Genomic DNA, 24,666 nt, shown 5'->3' with positions numbered 1-24,666 from the left:
ACCTTAGCCAATATTGTACTCATTTCAAATTTTGAATATCAAGAAAGAAAAGGGAAAGGAGAGGAGCCTTGTGAAGGGTGGTTGAGGAAGTTGGAACCTCTCTCTTCTTTTATCACCCTCTCTTCCGGATCTTTCATACTCTCTTGCATTGTCACAACTCTTGCTTCTCTCTTCTCTGCGTGCTTTCTTGCCATATCCATGGAAGGTGAGGGAGAGAGTGAGGATGATGGGGATGATGGTTTTCTGTGTGCCATAGCCATTGCTTGATAGCTTGAGTGTGTGTGGGGAGTTTCTTGGTTATGGGAGTCTCTTCTTGCAGTTTTCATGGTGAGAGGCCAAGCCTCAAGCATATATTTTGCTGCTTGTAACCCGGCTTGTGTGCATTGACAGCATGGGTGAGAGCCGTGTTCATTTTGGTTCCGTTGCCGCGACAAGGTAACCATGGAAGCTGCATTATGTTGGCTGTGTAGAAAGTTTTGGACAAATTCTCAGAATATTTCCCACATTGTGTCAACATCAGGAGCTTCTGTGAGGGAGGCGCCACATACCTAGCTAGGTACGATTGGGGGCCGGGGTCCCCTGCCCCCAATCGCACCTAGCTATGTATGCGGTGCCTCTCGAGCAGAAGCTCATGATGTTATGCATGGTATGAAAAACACTGAAAGACTCAGTTTTCCTACATGAGAAAATTTCTAAATCTTCTTGTGAATGCTGATGAAGTCTGTGACATAGAAGTCACCAGCTTGGTCTACTGCATGGCTGCCCTGGTTTGATATTCTTGAACCTCAATGGAGGAGGTGGATGGGGTTCTTCAGACATGGTTCTATGGGAACTTACCTCTAGTAGGTGTATAGGAGCAGTCAACAGAAGAGGAGACAGTCTTGTGACGTGATTGCAGCAGGCCGAGGGCTTGGAGTCGATGGGAAAGGAGGCATACATGAGGTTCATGATGAAGTGTTCAGGCGCAGCGTGTTGCTATTGTGGGGCAAGAAGATGGAGGATGAAGATAGCAGGAGCCGAGAGTGTTGCAGGTTTTCACCAGAGGAGAGGGGCTAATGGAAGCAGAGAAAGAAGGGGTTTGGTGTGCAGACAGTGGGAAAGAGCAAGGAGAAGTAGAAGAAATGTAGGAAATTGTTTGCAGAGCCGAATGGGGGTGAAGCAGAGCGGATGTGGTAGACGGCAAGTGTCGAAGCAGATGTCTGCGAGTGAACCAGCAAGAATGTGGGTGAAGAAGCAGATGGCGGATGAGGACTGCAAGACTGAGCGCGGAGGTTTCCATCAGAGGTGAATGCTGCCACAAGCAGTTAGAGGGCTTCAGATGACAGGGGACGTGATCAGCTGTAGATCGATGGTCGTAATGGGAGCTAGAGAGTAAGAATATTGTCAAGAAGATGGGTGAAAGCCAAGCGGCAACAGTAAAGCAGCGTTGGGTATGAGGGCAGAGGTGTTGTTTAGATGCAGGAAATTAAGGGAGGTGGCAGGCGATGGCGACGTTCCACAAATAGAAGCAGTGGCGGATGTGGTTGAAGAGCCCATGGTTTTCTCGTAGACGCCCTGCAGCTTACACAATAGCAAGCGTCGGGTGAAGATGAACAGGAGGAAGAGAGGGTCCAGCTGTACGATTCCAAATTCGACAGAGCATTAAAGGAGTTTCTCTTTTGCCAAGTTTCTCTTTGAAGGTTTTTGATGCCAACGTCATCTTCAGGTTTTACAGACAGAGACGTAAATGTTTTTGGGCAATCGTAGTTCTAGAATGCTAAAGAAAACCTTACGCCCTAATAATTTTTCTCTGCAAGGACAAAAGTTTTAGCAGAGCAAGACTTTCCATGGCCAAGGAGTCTTTTCGCACACATTCAAGGTCAAAGCTTTGGCTTTTAAAAAAATAAATAAAAAATCCAAGTTTTATTTTCACTTTAATCAATAATAAGCTTTTCTATTTGAGAGATACATTTACTACAAATATCCGGGTGGAGTGCTTCTAAGTGATATCATTTATGAGGGCGAGCTTCATTATAATATCTTTTTGCTGGGAAATTTTTGGGTTACATTGTGGGTGTTTTTATTGATTTCTCATTTGAGTGTTAGGTGTTTTCGTGTGTTGGGTTGGTGAGGGAACCCTATCATTTTGTAGGTGTTAGTTTAAGTGAGTGTGAGAGAAGAAGTGTGAGTGATTTTATGAGAGTGTGAGTAAGAGATGTGTCTTTGAGTTAAGTGTGGGAGATGAGTGATTGTGACTTTGGGTTTGAGTGATGTTCAACAAAGTGAAGCTGAATAGTGGATTCTTCATCAAGCTTGCTCATGAGGACACTTCGCATTCAAGTGTGGGAGAAATGATGACGCCTAGTATTTTGTGCACTTTGGCACATTTTTATGGACTACATCGGCAAACCTTTAGCATTTTGGCTACGACCGTTCATAAAATTGATCTTTCCATTGTAAAATGTGATGTAATATGACTTGGCATATTTAGCGGGTCCGCAAAATATAAAATGCCATGTCCAACATGTACATGTGTATCTCAAAAATTGAAGGGTTTTAGGAGTTCTTTTTTAGTTGCAACATGAAAGGTCAAAGACCTCAGCCAATATTGTACTCATTTCAAAATTTGAATATCAAGAAAGAAAATGGAAAGGAGAGGAGCCGTGTGAAGGGTGGTTGAGGAAGTTGGAACCTCTCTCTTCCTTTATCAACCTCTCTCACGGATCTTTCAAACTCTCTTGCATTGGCACAACTCTTGCTTCTCTCTTCTCTGCGTGCTTTCTTGCCATATCCATGGAATGTGAGGGAGAGAGTGAGGATGATGGGGATGATGGTTTTCTGTGTGCCATAGCCATTGCTTCATACCTTGAGTGTGTGTGGGGAGTTTCTTGGTTATGGGAGTCTCTTCTTGCAGTTTTCATGGTGAGAGGCCAAGCCTCAAGCATATATTTTGCTGCTTGTAACCCGGCTTGTGTGCATTGACAGCATGGGTGAGAGCCGTGTTTAGCAGCAATTTACCGAGGTGAAGCAAATCCTAGCCACGCTCCCCACCATTTCACCCCCCAAGTGGGGTGAGCCATTCTATGTGAACCCCAGTGTAGGAAGTGATACACTTGGAGGCGTACTAATGCAAAAGGACCCCCAAACTTCTTTCATGAATCCTATCTACTTTTCTACTCGTTTCATGACCCCATTAGAAAAGGGATTCACCACAGTAGAACACATGGTGCTCACACTAATGTTTGCTACCACAACGTTCCGCTCCTATCTACTACCTAGACCCTTTGTAATTCTGATAATGGAGGAGGTTTTTTCGTATGTAATGTGACACATGGATGTCTCATCTAGGATCTCTAAATGGCTGGTTAGATTACAAGAGTTTGACTACACCATGCAAGTAGAAAACTCCACCAGGGCCAGTCTAGCGGGTATTCTTACTTATCACCACTATGAGAAGAAGCTGAAGGTCAACACGGAAGCAAAAGAATAGACACCAATGGTAGAAAGTCCTAAGCTAGAAAGATCTCACTCTCTTTTCTTTGACAGAGCATACAAGAGAACAATGGACCAGTCTGCAGCAGCTGGCATAGTCATTTTCAATGAGCAACAGGAAAGGGTATTCTCCACCGGGCAGCTATTACACTTCCACTCCAACAACAAAGCAGAGTATGCAGCTTTAATTCTTGGGTTAGAACAATGCATTTTGCAAGGGATTCAACGCCTAAATGTGTTTGGCAATGCTTTGCTTCTGATAAAGCAGATAAACGGCACTTGGGTTTGTAAAAATCAAGTTTTACTTGGTCAACTACGCCAAGTTAAGGATCTTTTAAGGAATTTTGAAGTAGTGCAACTATTTAATATCCCCAGGACAGAAAATCAGGAGGCAGATGCTCGAGCCAAGGAAAGAATACAAGACGTTACCGTAGGAGCAATCAAACTGAAACTACCCCTCTTTCAAGGTAGTGATGCTATGCCTGATATCATTAGCTTTCTAGATACATGAGAATGTCCGAAAGGGTACACTAAAGGCCTGAAATAGTGGCTAGTAAGGAAGGCTACAAGATACCGCCTTGTAAACGAACACTTTTATTGTAAGGGCAAGAATCATATTCTTAGGCGAATGCTAACCTCCAGTGAGATCACAGAGGTAATTTCAAGTTTCCATGATGGTGTCTGTGGCGGTCATTTTGCTTTAGATATCACCAGTAGGAAGATTCTACAGGCAGGATACTGTTGGCCTAGTCTAAACAGGGATGTACATCATTGGTGTAAAACATGCAAGGCCTGTCAAGTGGCTAGTGATCGCACACTAACCTATGAGCCACAAACTCCTATAATCTCATATGGTCCATTTGAAAAATGGGGAATAGATGCAATCGGTCCTCTACCAAGGGCCCAATCAGGAAAACTATACATTCTAGTTGATGTAGACTACATGACCCGATGGGCACAAGCAGCAACCACCACTCGCATTACAGCCCAAGAGGTAGCAAAGTTCATATTTGAGCACATCTGTTGCGGTTTTGGCACTCCTCTTGAGATAATATCAGATAGGGGACCAGGTTTCAAAGGCGATCTGGTGGGAGAACTGATGAAAAATTTAGGCATTACACGTCGACATTCCACACCATACTATCCATAGTGTAATGGCCCAGTAGAAAAGGTAAACGGAATGATCTGCAAAATCATCACAAAGCAGGTGAATAACCACATAGGAGACTGGGATAAACATCTCATGGCCGCTCTATGGGCCTACTGAACGACGTTCTGAACATCATTAGGTTTCACCCCTTTCCATCTAGTTTACGGAAAGGAGGCAATTCTACCCATTGAGGTACAGATAGCCAGCTTACGAGTCATGGCTAGCCAATTACAGCGCCCAATTGTAAATCTCTGCAACCACATCTTGGATCTGGAAAGGCTCCAACTAGATAGGGAAGATGCAATCAATCACTATGCAGCACAGGCAGAGCGACGCCGGCTCACCTTCAATCAAGGGCTTAAGGAAAAGGGTATGGAAAAAGGAATCTTAGTATTGAGATACGACAACAGATTTGACACCAGGAAGGACAAGAAATTTCAACCCCGATGGGAAGGACCATTCATTGTCAAAAGGCGCTATGACAATGGCAGCTATAAGCTGATGGAAGCAGATGGGAGAATTCACAAGACTAGAGTCAATGGATGGAAGCTAAAAAGGTATTTCCTTAGGTTTGATCCAGAGCTCATGCTAGATATTCCAGAACAGGAGAACCCTCCAACTCCACGACTAAGGAATCAGAGGTAGGGCTAGAAGCATGAATGCCTCTAGCCAGACGGGAGGGCTAATGACAGCCGATTTTCGAAACCGCGACCGCGAGAACCATACCCCAAGAAGGGGAGAGCATATTACCAAGAAAAAAAAATAGAGAAAAGGAGGTTTCTTTAACATTCACCACCCCTCTAGGCTTAACCATTGGCGGGGCCACCAATTTGGCCACACCTCTCCATTATCTCCAGAAGACAGAGCCTCTCTCTCCTACTGCTCGGCTCCGCCAACACACTCTCTCTCACTTACTCTGCCGCTGCATCATCGGGCCCAGTGGGCGCATAAGACGGGATGCCACTGTCACACCCCTCTGGCGGGCCGCCATGCATTTTGTATATTCTCTCTCTCTCTCTCTTTCAAAGATTCTCTCTCTCTCTCTCTCTCTCTCTCTCTCTCTCTCTCTCTCTCTCTCTCTCTCTCTCTCTCTCTCTCTCTCTCTCTCTCTCTCTCTCTCTCTCTCTCTCTCTCTCTCTTGCTTGTCCACATCCCAGCCCTAGCGGGCCGCCATACTATACCCCCCCCTTCCCTCTCGTCCACACCCCCTCGGCCTCACTCTCCTCCCTATACCCCCCCCCCCCCCTGTTTTTCTTCCCATCGGAGGACCCCCCCCTACCTCTTTCCCTATCCTCCCCCCCCCCCCCCCCCCCCCCCCCCCCCCCCCCCCCCCCCCCCCCCCCCCCCTCACTCACATTCCCCCCTCTCTCTCACTCCCCCCCCCCCCCCCACGGTGGGACCCGCCATCATACTCTCTCTCTATAACTCCTAAACCCCCTCCCCCCCCCCCTCGCCGTGACTATCGCCTCCCCCCCCTCCCCCCCTCTCCCCCCTCTCTCTTCCCCTTCCTCGCCCTCTGTGGGCTACACCCATCCGGGCCTCGCGCTCGTCCACACCCTCTCTCACTCGCACCCTCTGCATCACAACAGCCACACAAGCACTCTATCTCCCCCCCCCCCTACTCCTTATCCTCACCATCACCCTCCCAACCCCTCGCGCTCTCTCGCCCTGCATCGAGCAACCCATACGGGCACACAGTAACCGGAAGCTCTCTCTCTATCTCACACACACACACACACACACACACACACACACACACACACACACACACACACACACTCACTCACCTCATCCGGGCCTATCACCAGCTCACCCCCGTCGTCGCATGCTGGCCCATCTTCCGTTCTCTCTCCCGTCACGCTCCCCGCCGTGAGCAGCCCAGTGGGCGCATTGGTAAACACACACACACACCACACACACACACACACACACACAACACACACACACACACACACACACCCCTACTCACCCCATCACCCACCACACAGACACACACACACACCCCTCGCACACAGTCTCCCTCTCTCACTCACGCCTCTGCGTCGTCGATTCTCTACACTAAGAAAAAAAATAAAAATATAAAAAAATAAATATACATATATGTTATCACGCTCGTTCCTATGCACATTGGCCGTCGACACACATATACACTCACACATATACACGCACGTATATATGCATTGTTAACAAGACTTGATTTTGAGGTGTTTTAGCAATAAATTTTGTTTTTCTAGGAAGTTTTGGTCGTTTTAAAGTTAGTCCACTGTGTAGAAGGATGTGTGGATTGTTTTCGTCCAATAAAATTTTTTTGATCCGGAAGACACTTTCTGGAGCATTTTTGAAGGTGTTAACGTGGGATTTTGAAAAAGTGGTGTATGAAGCGATCGAAGCCTGTGTTATAAGGAACAACTTTGGTTCTCTGAGTCTTTAGAGATTTTGATGTTTTGATGCTCGTTGAGGGCCAAAGATTAAGAAAAAAATGGGATTTTCTGTTTTTGCATCGTTTTTGTAGAAAATGTTGTTTTGCAGGTTGATTTTTAGCAAATCAGAGCAGGCTATGGAAATTTTCCATCACATAGCTGTTGAAGAGCACAACGAGGGCAACAAGATTGTGTGAGACGGACTTGGGCTGTTTTGGCTCCGTTTGGGAGTTATGTTCAGTCGAAGACAACTGAAAAAAAAAAGTTTAAAAAATCTAACCTTTACGGATCGCTTCGCGATCACGTTCTTACCTTATTTTCGCAGGTTTAGGGGGCGCGCAAGTCGAGTCGACCGAACGCCAAAAATAAAAAAGCGGCTATTTTGAGAGGTCGCATGCTTTTGGAGGAAAAATCGGAATAGAAAGACGGGTGGTGCGTTTTGGGGATCCTTCACCGATCTCTTCTTCTACAAGTACAAGTGCAAGTGCGAGTGCGAGTGAGACGCTGCATGCAAGCGAGCTGAAGCTCGGGGGTGGTCGGGAGGTTCGAGCTCCGTACAACGGAGTGCGCCCATATATTTTATTGCTCCTTTGTTGTATCAAACTCTATCAATACAAAGATCTCTTTCTCTATCTTTTGCTGTCTAGCTCTATTATTCTGTTCTTTTTATTGCTCCTCTGTTGTATCAAACTCTATTTTATTGCTCCTCTGTTGTATCAAACTCTATCAATACAAAGATCTCTTTCTCTATCTTTTGCTGTCTAGCTCTATTATTCTGTTCTTGTGACAATTGGTATCAGAGCGAGGCGGTTGATTCTGGACATGGACGGATACGAGAAGAAGATAAAGGAGCAAGAAGACCTGATTCGGCAACTACGAGAAGATGTGGAAATTTCAAATCGGGAGCGTGCTGAGGCTCTGCGAGGCAAGGTAGCACGAGACCTTGATATCTATGTGGAACTTAATGACGAACAGGTAGACGGAAACCATGCTATTCCACCAGTAAACAATAACCAACGTGTCGGTGCTGGGGCACCTGGCGGTGGTGATGGTGGTGATGATGGAAACGATGATGGTGGGAACAGTGGTGATGGACGTCGAGGTCGTCAACACGAAAGAGAACGGGATGACGACAAAGCAAAAACTAATGAAAGGAGAGGACGAAGAAGGAGACGGGATGAAGAAGATGCAGATGAAGATTCTGAAAGGGCAGCTCTACAACAAGTCTTCAAGAAGGCAAAGATTAACGATTTTTAATTCGCATCGATCTGAAAGAGGAGGAAAAACTGGCAAAGATCTCCAGCATTGATTGAAGAGTTTATAAGATTTTATTTTTGCATTGAAGAAGTTCTCTGAAGAAGCAAAAGCAAAGGTTTTTGCAGTTGTTCATCTTCGACAAAACCGCAAAGCTTTGGTGGGAAAAAATACCTACTTAATTAACGAACAAAGGTTACTCCAATCACTTGGGGAGGAATTTAAAACGCAAGCGTATAAAAGGTACTGTTCTCCACACTATGAAATGGATAAATATTAAAAAGATAGAGTTTTACAAGTTTAGCCAGCAGCAACCTGAGGACGAGCCAAGTCTTATTGTACATGAATATAAGGAGAAGTTTATGCGACTTCACAAGTATGCACCTGGAAGTAGAAGGAGAGGCCTTGACAAACAAATTTATCGAAGGACTGTGTTAAAGATTTGTATTATCAAGTCAATGGGGTGCGGGGGGCTACCGATTTTTTTGGATGCTATTGCGAAGGCCGAAAAATTATGAGAGAGGTGTTGAGTAGGTATGAGAGAGCCGCAACAACCTACTCCAAGCGAATTATATCTACGGGCAATAGAACGCGACAGAATAGGCCTTTTCAGACAAACACTGAATTTCCCGAGAAAGGGAATTTTACAAATAATCAGAGAAGACAACCTATTAATTTTTTCAAATCGAATCAGAATTTCAATCGAAAATCAGAGTACAAATCAGAATGCTGTAAACAACGCAATCAAAAATTTGGGTCAGAATGATTGCAAATCAGAATCAAAGAAGACGACACCGACCGCTCCGGCGGTGGTAGGTGGCAACATACATCATCTGCTTTTCTAGAACGAGCAAGGAAATTTGGGTTATGTTTCCTGCTTGCGGTGAGCAAGGTCACAAGACGTTCGAATGTCCAAATAAGGAGATCGATCAGGCGGGGGTTCTTGCACGAATGGAAGCCAATATGAATGCGGATGGACACCACGATTGAGGAAGTGAGCAAGGAAGGTAAGTGCTCTGAAATTCCTATGAAATGTTTGACAAGTCTGTCCATCATTTAAGGGCATCCGTTATAAGAATTTGGGGTAAGATAGGACTGACTGAAATTGTGTGAATTTCTCATTGATTCTGGTAGTATAGCATTACGATTGTTTTATGTCTAAACAAGCTTGCACAAACCTTTGAAATTGAATTCTGATTCCACGTTAGGAGACTGTAGAATTGGCCAATGGGAAGAAACATTTTATACATAGGGTCATATTCTAAAACTTACCTTTTTTGATGAACAAAAGAGAAACATTCGAGAAGGGAGAATTTTATGTTATTGGCGATGGTGTACGGGAAGTAGGATGTTTTTCTGTGAATGGATGGATTGGTTGGCTGCGAATCATGCATTGCATTGATTGTGAGAGGGAATGTGAATGGGTGTTTGAATAATTGGGTTTTTAAAAACAGAGATGGTCATGTGATGATTAAAGCTGAGGAGGAAATACTAAATCACTTTTGATTTCATTCCATGAAACTTTTGAGAAGATGTGAGTGAGGGTGGTGGAGACCGTGAGACATGTTGGTGTTGTGAGGACATTCTTTGTGTTTGCTAACGAGATTAAAGAAGAATCTGGGAATAAACGAAAGAATATCAAATCCAGAATTTGTGAGGGATCTCTTACATGAATTTAAGGATGTGTTCTCAGATGATCTTCTGGTATGCCTCCGCCTTAGAGCGATAGACCACGCCATTTAGATCTATATCCATGAGAAACCTTATTCAAGGGCTCATACAGGTTCAATATTGATGAGCTTAAAGAGCTCAAGATACAACTTGATGATCTTTTGAAAAAGGGTTTCATTAAACCTAGTGTATCTCCTTGGGGTAGTCCTGTGTTATTCCAAAAGAAAAAGGATTGTTACATATAGGGTTATGCATTGACTACAGGGGATTAAACAAACAGACCATTAAGAACAATATCCTCTTCCTCACATAGATGAATTTCTTAGCCATTTGAGTGGTGCCACAATATTTTCAAAGGTAGACCTTCATTCTGGCTTACCATCAAATCCGCATCAAGGCCGAGGACATTCCAAAGACTGCTTTTCGTTACACGTTATGGACATTATGAATTACAGTTCTTGCTTTTGGTTTGACTAATGCACCAGCAACTTTCATGTGCTTAATGAATAATATTTTCACCCGTATCTTGATGACTTCATTCTGGTATTCTTGGATGATATTTTTGTGTATTCTAAGAATGAAAAAGATCATTGCATTGCACTTAAAGAAAACATTTGAGGTTTTGCGTGAACATAAATTGTATGCCAAAGCAAGTAAGTGTTCTTTTGCAAAGGATCAAATTGTGTATTTGGGAAAGGAGTGATTTCTAAAGAGGGGATTCACATTGATCTTGACAAAGTTAAGACTATTGTGGAGTGGCCAACACATAAGTCATTAAGGGATGTGAGAAGCTTTATGGGTCTAGCACAATATGAGAGAGCACACATTAAAGATTTCTCTAAGATAGCAAGTCCTTTGACCGAATTGACCAAGAAAGACAAGGGTTTTGTGTGGACTTCTACCTGTGAGACTGCTTTTGAGACCTTGAAGGCTAAAATAGCCGAAAATTGTGTTTTAAAAGTTCCTAAGATGGGCAAACCATTTGTTGTGTCATGTGACGCTAGTGGTGAACAATTAGGTTGTGTTTTGACACGAGAAGGAAGAGTGGTTGCATATGAGTCTAGGAAATTAAGACGACATGAATTGAACTATGCAACACATGATCTAGAATTGCTTGCTGTTGTTCATGCATTGAAACATTGGCGTCATCTTTTGCTTGGTGTCAAATTTGAATTGCGTACTGATCATCAAAGTTTGAAGTATATTTTCACTCAGCCATTGTTAAACAACAGACAAAGGAGATGGATTGAATTGTTGGCTGAGTATGATTTTGATTTGAAGTAAATTCCCGCTAAACTAGCCCTGGTGGATTTTTCTACTTGCATGGTGTAGTCAAACTCTTGTAATCTAATTAACCACTATGAGATCCTAGATGAGACATCCATGTGTCACATTACATATGGGAGAACCTCTTCCATTGTCAGGATTACAAAGGGTCTAGGCAGGAGATAGGAGCGGAACTTTGTGGTAGCAAACATTAGTGCCAGAACCATGTGTTCTACTTCGGTAAAACCCTTTTTTGATGGGTTCATGACACGACCAGAGAAGTAAATAGGACGCATGAAAGAAGTTTGGGGGTCCTTTTGCATTAGCACGGCTCCGAGTGTATCACTTCCTACACTATAGTGGGTTCACATAAAATGGCTCCTCCCACTTAGGAGGTGAAATAGTGGGAAGCTTAGCTAGGATTTTCTTTACCTTAGTAAACTGCTGCTCATTCTCTTCACTCCATGAGAGTGACATCCCTCTGGGTGAGTTTTTGTAGGGGAAGGACCACTTGAGATAGCAAGTGAATGAACCTGCTTAAGTTTCTTACCTTCTGAAGGAAAGAAACCAACTGCTTAGCGGTGGTGGGTGACGACAAAGATACCAAGGCTTGAATCTTGCTAGGGTCAGCCTCAATCCCTTTTGTTGAAATTACATGGCCAAGGAGAGTGACTTTGCTTTCACCAATGTGACATTTATCCACGTTGAGCTGGCCACCCAAGGTTTGTAGCGTAGTTAAGCCATCATAGACTTTGCTTAAATGAAAGGCTCGTGAACTATAGATGCAAAAATCATCTATGAAAACCCGTATTGACGTTCCAAAGTAGGGTTGGAAAACAAAGGTCACATAGCACTGAAATGTGGCCGGGGCGTTAGTGAGGCCAAAAGGCATCACCCTGTAAGCAAAGCATCCCCAAGGTGTGATGAAGGTTGTCTTCTTCTGATCTTCTTCCGCAATGCTAATCTGGAAGCATCCTGAGTAGCCATCACACACTGTGTATCGTTCGTGACCCGCCACTTCATTGAGTATTTCATCTTGGAATGGGAGGGGAAAGTGATCCCTTTTTGTGGCTGCATTGAGAGGTTTATAGTCCACACAGACTCTCCACTTACCATTTTGTTTTGGTGTGACTACTACTGGGGAGACCCACTCTGAGTCTTCGATAGGGTAGATGAAACCTGCTTGTAGCAAACTTCTCACTTCCTTAAGTAGTGCCTCTTGTTGGATTACTCCAAGTCTTCTGAGCTTTTGCACTATGGGTTTACTGCCTTCCTTGAGTTTTATGTGGTGTTGCACTACTGTAATTCCTATGATCTTATCATAGCCATCAATGAACAAAGTAGTGAAGTTACCTAGCATGGAGATATATTCCTTCCTTTCTTCATATGTTAACTCCTTTGAGAGCATTTTTTGTAACTTACCTGCATCCTCCAAGGACTTCGTACCTGATGATCCCTCTTCGTTTGTCGGGTGTGTTTCAGATTGTGTCAATCTTTTTGGGTCTTTAAGAATGACCCCCATCACTTCGATGCTACTGTCACTTCCATCGGTGGTGGTTGTCTCTTCTCCTGAGGTAGACGAATAGTTGCTGGTGGACTCATCTTCTGAAGCCTCCAAGATCATGTTGCACTGCTTTCCAATCCTCATGTCGTAGAATATGGACTTCCCTTTAGCGTCCTTCATCTTAATCATGCCGGTGCTCTAGTCTTGTTTAGCCTCCATAGCCATAAGCCAAGGCCTCCCAAGAATGATGGGGTAGCCCTCCCCTTTGTGTGGCATGACGAAGATGTCTACCTCCACTTATGTATTGAATGCTTTTACTTTGATCCCCGGGGAATTCACTCTATATATAAAACGGGACGCCACCTGCGAGCGGACAACTTTGATAAAACTCCTATATACGACTCATCCTAGGGAATATGACCCCCCTTCCTACGCTTATACAACAATCAATGCAAAAAATTATCATACCCCTATCTTACATATAAAATTTAGGTCTCACATGATCTAACTGAGTAAAACTAGTCAAAGAGCGTTTAGCATAGTGACTGGCAACGTACTAAGGAACCACTTATGTTGATAACTAGTTGTACCCTCAATGTGTTTTAGTTTGACTTTAAAACTATGTACCCGCTCAGCTTGAACTCTAGCTACTCGTCCAATTCTACCCCATATAAGTTACTCAAAAAACGTGGTCATAAAGTTGTGATAGGTTCTTTGTGTAAATTTGCATCTATAAAAACTCTTTATAGCTTTCATCCCTTAACAAAGGAACTGTAATCACAAAACAAGCAATTGATACAAAGAAGTGTTAGTTCTTGCATGGATCTTTGTAGCAGCCATGATTTTGAAACACAAAATCTTCCTCTCATTTTTCCCTTTTCTCACTTCTCCCCCACCCTTGCCCCAACCAATAAATATGATACCCCCTCCCTTATTTTTTGGCTTGAGAGATAAATTATTGCGGGCCTTCCCCTAACTTATACGCTTATGTAACTTGTAAAAAAAACCCCTTCCCTTGCACTTACGTGGTGCGGTAATTTTTCCATGGTGAATCCCCCGGGCTTTGATCGCATTTACAATGCCTACGCATTTTACTCTTACATTGTTTTCCATTTTGGCTCGGCAGGGTGCCGGCCTAGGGTGCCAGCCTACTTACCTCTAGACCTAGATGGTGCATCATCTTTTCACTCATGACGCATATTTGTGTGCCACCATTTATGTAGACGTTTGAGATTCATTTCCCCTTGATGTGAGCATCCATGGTTGGTAGGATGTCGTCGAGATCCTTTCCAGAGATAGCCCCAGCTATCCTGGGTCTTGATTTCGTGTTACTTATCATTTTTTTCCATTGCCTCCTCATTCTTGGTGCAAGGTGGAGTAATTGGGGCCAAGTTATCTTCGGGCCCTACATTAACAAATCTGAACTAAGTCATAGGGTTTTGCATACTCACCTAGTGAGAAGTCCACGATGTCTATCTTCCATCGTGGTTTAGCTGCTTGCTTGCTAGACTCGGCCTTCCTCTTCTCTTCTCTTTGAGAGGCCTCCTCGTGCCTGGCGCGCTTCACTCCCATAGCATCCACTTATTCTACCTTTGCTTTCCCTTTGTGATTCTCTCGAAGTGATTCTTCTACCTTGCCTTCCCTTTAGACTCCAAGCTAATACAATCACCGCTTGGGTCACAGTAGGTGGTGGGGGTAATGGTGGAATGAGAGGTTGGGGTGGTGGTTGTTGTTGTACAGGTGGTTGAAGGATTTGGACCGGTGGGATGGGCCCTGGTTGCCTAGGTGGTGGTGGTCTTGCTCTTGGCAGAGAAATCTGATTCTGTCTTCCCCCTCTATTGAAATTCTGCCTCCTTGGATGTGGGTAGTAGTACATACCATGTCCATCTTCCCCGCAGTTGTAACAGTGGTACTCTTGGTTCTGCCTTCTTTGTCCTCTTCCTTGTTCTGGATTCCTGACAGGTGCATGGCCTTGCTGCACCAGATGCACGGATAAACTCTCTAGTTGGGTGGTGATGCGACTCAGCAGGTCTTGCTGCTCTTTTGATGCCTCTTGTGGTTGGGTTCTATGACTGGCTGTTGCAGTCACTGGGGTTGGTCGGGCCGAGCTTGTTTCCTCTGACTCGTTTACTCTTGCTTGCATGCGCAGCTTCTTGTCTTTAAGGCGGGCTACTTCGACTGCCAACTCATATGTTGCAGGAAACCTTCCCTTCACCTTCTCTCTAAGCGGCGACCATAGACCAGCAATGAAACGGCTCTTCTTTAGGAAATTAGGCGCTCCTTCGCCTTCCTCCAGTGAGGCAACCCATCTCTCCCATAAGTCCACAAATTTGGACTCATACATGGCATACTCTAGTAGACCTCCCCGCTTCAATTCCATCAGTAGCTGCCATAGCTTCTCCGAGATTGTGCCTCCACCAAACCTCTTTACAAAAGCAGCCCTTAACACATCCATGCATTCTTGGTAGCCTGGGGCAATGCATTATACCAGGATTTGGCCTCTACTTTCATCGGTAGAGGAAAAATTCGAAGTTGTGAAGCGTCGTCATCTTTGTTGGAGACGACACAAGCAATGTCGAAATCGTTATGGAGACGACACAAGCAATGTCGAAATCATCCCAAAAGTCGGTGGTGAGATCTTCTCCCTTCTTTCCACTGAAAGTGGGGAAAGAAACACTTGCCATGGTAGTGACTCAAGAAATTACAAACCTTTTTTTTTTTAACAACAGTAGTGGCTCATAGCGGCTTTTTATAGGATTGGGTGGATAGGTTAAAACATGATAAAGATAGAAACATTAAAGAAATGATGGTAATCCAATATGGGGAGAATGATAGGATTTGGGAAATTAAGGATTTCTCCTAGAACCGCCTCACTGAATAGGTACACGATCTTCTGTTGGTAGAAGACTTTCCTATCTACATAGATATTCACATGCATATGCTATGGGAATCTGAACGGGAATGCTGTCGGCCCGTTTTCCATCATGCACAGAGGGTGGAATACTTACTTATACTCTTACCATGCCAGTGTTGATGAGTTGGAACATCAACAGGAGGTCGTCGCCTTTCATGGGCTCTACCTTTCCTTCGTTGCTCAGCACGTATGGGGTGATGGCGACGTGTCTGACCACTCTCAGCCTCTTGGCTAGTAGCAATTGCAGGTAATTTTTGTAGTTGGCGTGTTGGATGAATTCTACTCCATTCACCTGCAACTCGTCTCCAGCCCACTGGGTTTCACCCATGGTAGAGAGCTTCTTCAGGATAAGTTGTACAGGGAGAGGAGGAAGATCCTCTACCCGTCTTCCAAAACAGCGAGAGCAGTAGCCGAACCACTCTTCCCTAGGACATGGGAATCTTCTTACCACTTCTTCTTCAGGATTGTCGAAGTGGATTGGTAGCACTCGCATGCGTCATGCAAATCGGTAGGCGACCTTCCGTCGCTTAGCTTCGGATGACTTCCTCTTTGGCAAGCTGGGACAACCTGACTTTCTGAGCTTGAAGTACTTGCTTGGCCAAATGTTTCTCCCTTCAGGGTCATGTGTTTCCAGACTGGCTTAACATCTCCTTACCTTTGTCTCGAGCAGCCCCCTTAGGCCATTTTGGAATGAAGGTTATAACTTTGACTCCAGTTTCTTTAGGGAAAAGAGGCCTTACCATTTTCCTTCCTTCTTTGATGTGAATGACTTCTTCGCGATGAATGTCGATGTAGACGATTTCAGCCCCTTTGTTGCCTTTGTTGCTGGCACTCATTGACAGTGTGTTTTGGTTGACAACAGTGATGGCACTTCACTGACCTCCCACCTAATGCTCTCAATTTGTGGTTAGAACGAGCAACACGAGATGGAGAATTTACCTCTTGAATACTGACAACACTGCAGCCTGGTAGTAGTACTTCAATGAAGGCGGCTAGTGCCTCCTTAGTCTCCTCTTCTTCCGTCCTCCAGTTAGAAAATTCGTTCAGCCATTTGTCCATGATTGATGGCGTGCGTCACTTTCAGCATTGTAAACCGAAGGGTTCTTAGAAGCCCTCCTCCGTGGGGGCACCAAATGACGGGAGCAAAGCGAACCCCGAACCCCGAAGACCTCTAAAACATCGGGGGCCGAATGGAGCGCCTCGAGCTTGTCACGATAAAGCGAACAGGGGGGGCACCACCTAGCTTTGAGCGGCTAGGATGCAGACCACAATGATATGAACACCGCAAACTTACACACACACACACACACACACACACACACACACACACACACACACAGAGAGAGAGAGAGGGAGAGAGAGAGAGAGAGAGAGAGAGAGAGAGAGAGAGAGAGAGAGAGAGAGAGAGAGAGAGAGAGAGAGAGAGAGAGAGAGAGAGAGAGAGAGAGAGAGAGAGATATTGACAAATGATGAAAACCCTCCGGGGTGTGAGGGAGAATTAGTTCTGCAGTATTTACAATGACCTTCCTTCCAGCGAGGCAGCACACTGTGGTGATATAGAGGTAGGGAGAGAAGATGGTGCAACTACTTGGTGCGTTCTATAATACGACTCAATGATTGTGAAGCTTGCTACCAAGAGCATGTATACGTGTGTGCATCAACCATTGGAGTCGAGACGTGGCTCCCTTTGCATGGTGCAATTCCCAAGGTAAACCAACACACAAGCCCCCTCCCCCGTGATGCCAATAGTGTCAACTCTTCCCACTACACTCTACCAAGTGCTGACCTCTCATGAACTGCCCCCCCCCCCCGATAGTGACCTCTCAGTGCCAATTTATAGGTGTTGGCTGCTTGGATTATGGTAATCCCGATGTGATTAGGGTAAGCTAATCGAGGAGACAAAGCAAGTGGTGGGCCCGGTGTGGTTGACCCTTGCTTTGTTTTGGGAGGTTATTAAAAGATGAGAATCTCTAGGTGGGCCTTTGTGACCATCACCTTGAGAGAAGGAATTTACAAATTGGGGAATTTTATAAGGCTTGGGTGAAAACTGAAGAAATGATGAACATAACCTAGAATTTACTGAAAATGGCATCGTGGTTGCGTGATGCCGGCGAATGGTGTGTTGCCGGTGCGTCGGTGTAATGCGTACTTCTTTTCGGGGTCGACCGGGCCATGCCTTCAACGCATTTCTCCTTTTTGTTGTTGGCGGCGCATGCTTTGGGTTCCTCCTTCTTTTTGTTGATGTTAATGGCGTAAGATCCTTCTTTTTGGATTTTTTTAAAGAATGCGTGCCTATACACGTGTCGTGTGTATATATGGGTACGTGAATATATTTGTATATATGTGTGTGTGTGTGTGTGTGTGTATAGCTGCGTGTATATGTATATGGAAGCGGGTGTGTACGAGACCGTGCGTGGGAATGGGGGTGTGGTGTGTATATAATGTATATATATATATATATATTTTAGTTTTTTTTCAGTGCTTTTCGGCAGTGTAGTGGGCGACAGAGAGATGGGATGAGGATGGTGGGGGGGGGGGGGGGGGGGGGGGGGGGGGGGGGGGGGGGGGGGGGGGGGGGGGGGGGGGGGGGGGGTATGTGTGTGTATGTTAAGCGGCGCAGCATGGGCTGTGTGTGCAGAGAGCGCATGCGGTGGGAGTGGAGCCGTGCAGCTTGCAGGCAAGAGAGAGCACGAGAGAGCGCAAGAGATGGTGAGGGAGGGTTAAGGGGATAGAGCTGGGGGTGTGGTGTATGGCAGAAATGCGTGCGACAGGGAGGGGATGAGTGCAAGGCCCGGGAGTGGGGTGGGGTATGGACAGCGGGCGCGACAAGAAGGGGGGTGGGAGGCGGTATGCTTAGTCAACGAGAGAAGGAGAGGGGGAGTAAGTAAAGGGGTGGTTCCCACCAAGGGAGGAGAAGAAGAGAGAGAGATAGGGGTTATGAGGGGGGGGGGGGGGGGGGGGGGGGGGGAAGAAAACAGGGGGGGGGGGTGCTTAAGGCCAAAGGGAGTGTGGACAAGAGGAGGTGGGGGTATGGTCCGTCGGGGCTGGAGTGTGGACAAGCAGAGAGAGAGGGGGGGGGGATATTTGGAAGAGAGAGAGAGGGGGGGGGGAATATTTGGAAGAGAGAGAGAGGATACTATCTATGGTGGCCCGCTGGGGCTGAAGTGTGATAGAGATACCAAAGGCACCTGTCGGGCCGGATGATGCAGCGGGTGTGTAGGAGAGAGAGAATATGGGCGGGGCTGGGCAGTGAGAGAGAGAGAGAGAGAGAGAGAGAGAGAGAGAGAGAGAGAGAGAGAGAGAGAGAGAGAGAGAGAGAGAGAGAGAGAGAGAGAGAGAGAGAGAGAGAGAGAGAGAGAGAGAGAGAGAGAGAGAGTCTTGTGGTGATAATGGAGGGGTGTGGCCAAACTGGCGGCGCCCTACTGGTGGTTAACCTTAGGGGGGGGGGGGGGGGGGGGGGGGGGATATGGTGAATTAAAGGACCTTTTTTTGTTTCTTTTTTTTCCTTTTTTTTGGTAACAAACCCTCCCTTCCTTAGGGTGTGGTTATCACGGGCATGGTTTCAAAAGCCGGTTATCAATAGGAACTGATCGAATCTCTTTGTTTTCCATTTCATTTTTCAAATTTTCCAAATTCTTCGAGATTAACCCCGTTATCACCACCTTCTCTAGGGTTTTCTGTAAATCATTCCACAAGTATGGTATGAGTTTTAACAGTTCTCCCAAAGTAAGTGTGCATTGGATGGGTGTAGACATGATTGAATGAATGTTGTCTACTTCTAGGGTCTTCTCAACTCTTTTTACTTGAGCGGCCTTGCACACGATGGATTCATCTTCGTTATCTCCCAAGTAAGAAGGTAATGTTTTTAATGTCAATGGTTTCGACATTCCTAAAGCTTCCGATCCGCAATCCCCATACAAGGATTGTAAATCCATGTTCATATCAGAAGGTAGGTTATCCAACCAGACTTCCTCTATAGGAGCTGACTTTAGAGTTAGGCCCCCATCATTGATCTCTCTCACTTTTTCCCATAAGTGGCCTGGCTAGTCTTCCTCTACGAATGGGATTCCGTCCAAGGCATCTTTGCTGTCCGGCACTATAAGCTCTGGTTCATTTGTTTCAAGGTGTGGTTCTACCACCACATCAGATTTTGCTTTCGTTTCTTCTACCGCAAAGCTCTTTAGGTTTTGCAATACTTTCAAGCTTGGGTTTTTGTTTTTCCAGCATTTATTATGTGACTCTTACCAAATTTTGATAAGCTTCCAACTTAGCTACTTCCATGTCTGGATATGGATAGTTTTTCCACTTGTTTTCCATGGTTTGGCCTGCTTTAATTCCTACTTCGTTGGCTTCCAAGGTGGCATTAATAGGCCCAAAAATTTTATCAACCAGAATGGATCCTCCAGATTTCACGATTGTTTCCTTGAATTCATTGCCAGCTTCTTTCAACTTGTCTTGTGCTAGCTTCTTTGCTTTCTCTTCGATTTCAACCCGTTGTTTTTGTTTTCTCATCCAATATCTTTTCCTTCTGTTCCTTTTGTTTCTTTGATTCTTTGGAGGAGTTGTGTTTCTTTTTCTTTGCCTGGACTCTAGTGATTACCTTGATTGGAACAATCGGTTCACTCTCTGATGAGCTACTAGGCATCACTTGGACTACGTTTACTATGGTTTTTCCCTTGTTCAAAGGATTTTTAGGACAATCTTCCAGAAAGTTTCCTCCCTTTTTGCAACATTGTATGCAATAGGCTTCAATTGGTTTGAGATTTTTTTCAAGCTCTGGACATTCGTTTTTCCAATGGTCATTGCTACATCCGGGAGCGCGATGGCCCTGCAAAATACTCATAATAGCACAATACATACCATAAAATGATAAATCGATATACCTGAATCATTGCAACACACATAATCAATGACGTACGCAAACAAAGAGAGATAGAGAGAGGAACAGAGGTAGAGAACATGCGCAGGCGCACCTCCGAGAGCGGAGTGCTATGCCTGGCACGACGAAAGAGAAGAGAGGGAAGGAGAGAAGAATAGACACGAGCACTTGGTGCAATCTCCCCCTGTGCAAGAGTGACCATTTCCCTCTTGCACGTATTTAATTTATAGATTCTTGAATAGTCAAAGTGAGTACAAACTGGCCGGCCGGTCATAAATGGCCAAATCTCATAAAGAGCACTTGAATAATAAAATGTACATAAAAATATGATATCCTTTTGCAATATCTTAGCTCGGTCAAGCCTTTTCCACCTGTCACACAGCTGCAATAAATAATAAGATATCAATTCCATAACATACCTCTCGGTTGGAAAGCAATTGTCCTTAGTTGCGAAGATAAAAATCTGCAAACAATACTTGTTAAAAACAGTGATTAGTATGTTGTATCAAAAACATCACATAATAAAAGAAAAATGTATGAAACTAAACAACATTAGCTTATGCCTGCCGTCATCCACATACTACCTATTCTAGTGTCCCATACCACTAGAATAAGCAGTATATGTCATACCCTAATGAATCAGGATATCATTGGTCACACTCATCATCAATCTCATAATGTCAAGTCTCATCACGTAAACACTGCCGTGATAAAGTAACCATTAGATACCAATTCCCAATCCAATTCCAATTCCACAATATATATCCAAATCCAAATCACTTTCATTATGTACCCGGGTAACAAAATCATACCAATTGCAATGGTGGCCAGTCACTGCAGCATGATTTTGTGATCGGTGTTGCCTAAATGGGCGAATCTACACTCGACGTGCTGCCTAAATCGGCGAATCTGCACTAATGCTGCCTAGATCGATGAGTCTGCATATGGTATTGTTTAAGATCATGAATTTGTAGTGTGTTGTTGTGCTGCCTAAATCGGCGAATCTGCACTGATAATTGGTGTTTCCTAGATCGACGAATCTACACCAAGATGAGCATTTATACACTGCCTAAATCAACGAATCTATGTGCTTGTGACCAATGGACTAGACATGGCATAAAAAGAGAAAAATAATTGACCTGTTTGATATGAAATTGGAATAGATTGGAATGTGGAAGCATGTACCAAATCTTAGCGATCATCGCACACCAACTGAGCTCATGTGAGTAGTGATATGACAAGTCATCTCAAAAAAGAGTTCAATCAATGAAAGTAGAAGCCATGACATTAGAAACAATGGATTTTGCAACATAGTGTAACCAAGTAAGGGAGTTATGTCTTTGGAAAAGCATCTGGAAGATTCTTGCCTATTGCAAAGGTGCTTGGGTATTCATAAGGGTGTGAGGATATCTGCAAAAAGACTCACTTAAAAGAAATCAAATATAATAAACATTAATTTATCAAACCACTATTAAACTAGAGGATTTGTGCATAAGCAGATGTGGTGAAGGGTGGGAGAATTTGGAGGGGCCAAGATAAGAGAAGAGATGGGATAAGCACTTGTGGTGAATTAGATAATGCTACTTTTAGGTCTAAAGATACATAGGTAGATCATACTTATGAGGGATAATTGAAATGATGTTTTAAGAGGTGTATAATTATGAGAGTGCATTAAGAAATGTCATACCTGGAGCTTGATATGAGACATTGTATTTAGATTTATCTACAAATTTTATTTTATTTTTTCTAAAAAACAAAGCACTAAAACGTCTTTGTGAAAAAATTCAACCATCATGACTCATCTCTATATACATTCCCTAAATATAAAGACTATTGCAAGCAATCACATGCCTTTAAAATGTTCTCTTGGGCATTAGAAAAAACATATTCAAAGTCTTAAAGTCATTTGGCTCAAAAAGTTATGTTTTAAACATCATATAAAAGCAAGAGAGCTGAAGCAGACAGCAATCTAACCATCATAGAGAAAATAAAATTCATTGTCATATAGAGGAGTCTACTTAATATTCTCTTCTTAAATTGATGACTACATGAAATCAAGAGAAGGGAAAAGTAAAACCCTACTTGAATTGAAAGTTACTCTCGGGATGGGATAGTCCATTTGAGACTAAAAAGGATACATTATAAGGATCGGGTGTCTAAAACCAAATTTTAATTTCCACTCACAAGTCATTCTTGAACATCATGGGATCCTTGAGTGTCAATACTCGCAAAACACACCTTCCTAATTATGGATTAAAAGACGAATTGCACTTTCGTCCAAAATAAGTTATGAGGATGGAATAAAGTGAGGTGGAGGATTATAGGAAAGTAGAGATCTTGGGCCATTGGGTTGATGCAGCACCTTATCCTCAAAAGCATCTTCATTGCTCATTGGCAAATTTCTTGGTGTGGGCTAGGTTTAGTTCGAGATATTTGAAGTGGAAAAGAAAGAAAGAAAGAAAAAAAAAAGCCCTCCTTTTATTAAAAATAACAAGTGCTATTATGTTTAAGCAACAATGATAATGCCTTTTGCTGTGAGTTAGCTGGATCAAGGCTTATGATGATTTATGGAGTTTGATCCTTAGCATGGAAAGCGTTCATTTCATCTTAGAGAAACACTACACCATATGCAAGAGTACTCATTAGCGAGCTATGTCCAGCTGGAGAAAACTGGCAAACGTAACTGTCTAGTTGAAAACACTACCTACCAATGTGCCCAACACATTACGCAGTTTTGTGGGCGCCATAATATTTCATGCACCGGACCATTACCAAGACCCATTGCCATTGTCAATTTGTTGCTCAATATCTAGTGGCTCTATCACTACTACGATGTGCCAAGTAGCTTCCATGCTCAACCTTACATGTAAAACTTTTTTTGTTGGGCCTAGATAGACTTGAGCTGCCGAGCAAAAAGCTACATAAACTGATAGCAATCGATGTGTGCCTATCATATCAAAAGGTTCAAGCTCCATGCCTACAATTGTCCTTCTTAGATGTAGATATTCATGTGCATGGGTTACTGTGTGGCATGTGTTGTAAGGTGCAAACACTTATTTATCCTGGTGAGGATAGTATTGTATCAACTTGCAATGCAACAAGGGGTATAAGATGATCAAGCCATAACGATGAGAAACTTACTTGCTATGTGGACAACACAATTGAGAGGGAACGTGCAAACTAGAGGTAGCATCTATGGAGTCGGTTGAAGCTTAGTCAACACACAAGATGTCGTCAATATCATTATGACCATAAGAGCTATGATGTATATATATGAGAGGTTGGAAAATGGAGGGAGACAGTGATCAGACAAGTAGCAAAGTAGCTAGATTAGTCTCAAACCATTCGCGCTCGGAGGTGTTTCTGTAGAAATACGAAGCCACGAGGCTCGTTCTGAGAAACATGCAGTAGATTTACACTGGTTGGTTGGAGGATTGAGTGCGCTGTGTGAGTGGAGGCCAGGTTAAGCCGCGTGAAGAATCAAGGAGACGGAGGTTGTTGATGCTGCTGCAGGACGTAGGGAAGTGGAGAGAGAGAGAAGGGGGGGTCGTTTGCTGCAGCTGCTCTAGAGGGGGGAAAGCGTGGGGTTGTTGTGTGGTCAGGGATCAGCATGCGAGTGATGTTTTGCAGCCAATGCATGCTGGTGACGACTTAAGAGAGCCAGAGAGAGAGAGAGAGAGAGAGAGAGAGAGAGAGAGAGAGAGAGAGAGAGAGAGAGAGAGAGAGAGAGAGAGAGAGAGAGAGAGAGAGAGAGAGAAGGATTTCTGGTTGGCGATTGAGGACTAGGGCGACGACTGCGAGAGAGAGAGTGGGTTGGTGGTTGGTATACCACCAAAGGGGTGGCTGCCAACTAAAGGGAGAGGGAGAAAGATTAGTTGAGAAAGGGAGGGATAGAGATGCCCTCAAAAGGGATGGTCGATGACATGCATGCCACCAGAACGGGTGAAAGATTGGGAGAGAGAGAGACTCACTGCAGCACGTAAGTGATGAGGCCGGCTCTTGGTGAGCAATTGATAGTCGAGAGAGAGCTAGCGGCACATCAGAGACGGCGCAACTGGGACCATTGCATGCTGGCAAAAAAAATACAAATAAAAAAAATTTTTGCGGGTCTGTGCAGAGTTGCATGGGTAGAGGGTA

At 44.3% G+C, this 24,666-nt stretch overlaps 1 protein-coding gene across 1 annotated transcript; it reads left to right on the top strand.

The window, feature by feature from the left end:
- Positions 1–377: 377 nt before the first annotated feature.
- Positions 378–2,731, top strand: LOC147437664 (uncharacterized; the record flags this gene model as incomplete). The annotated part of the gene is made up of 3 exons (XM_086487157.1): positions 378–435; positions 721–767; positions 847–2,731. Coding segments are annotated over 3 exons (315 nt in total), but the record flags the coding sequence as incomplete, so codon positions are not given.
- Between the last annotated feature and the right edge of the window lie 21,935 nt (positions 2,732–24,666).

This window comes from Adiantum capillus-veneris, chromosome 17, assembly GCF_014529385.1.
Source record: "Adiantum capillus-veneris isolate H3 chromosome 17, ASM1452938v2, whole genome shotgun sequence".
In the NCBI taxonomy this organism is placed as follows: domain Eukaryota; kingdom Viridiplantae; phylum Streptophyta; class Polypodiopsida; order Polypodiales; family Pteridaceae; genus Adiantum; species Adiantum capillus-veneris.
Note: the sequence above shows the minus strand (reverse complement) of the source record. Positions and strands in the feature narration are given on the sequence as shown.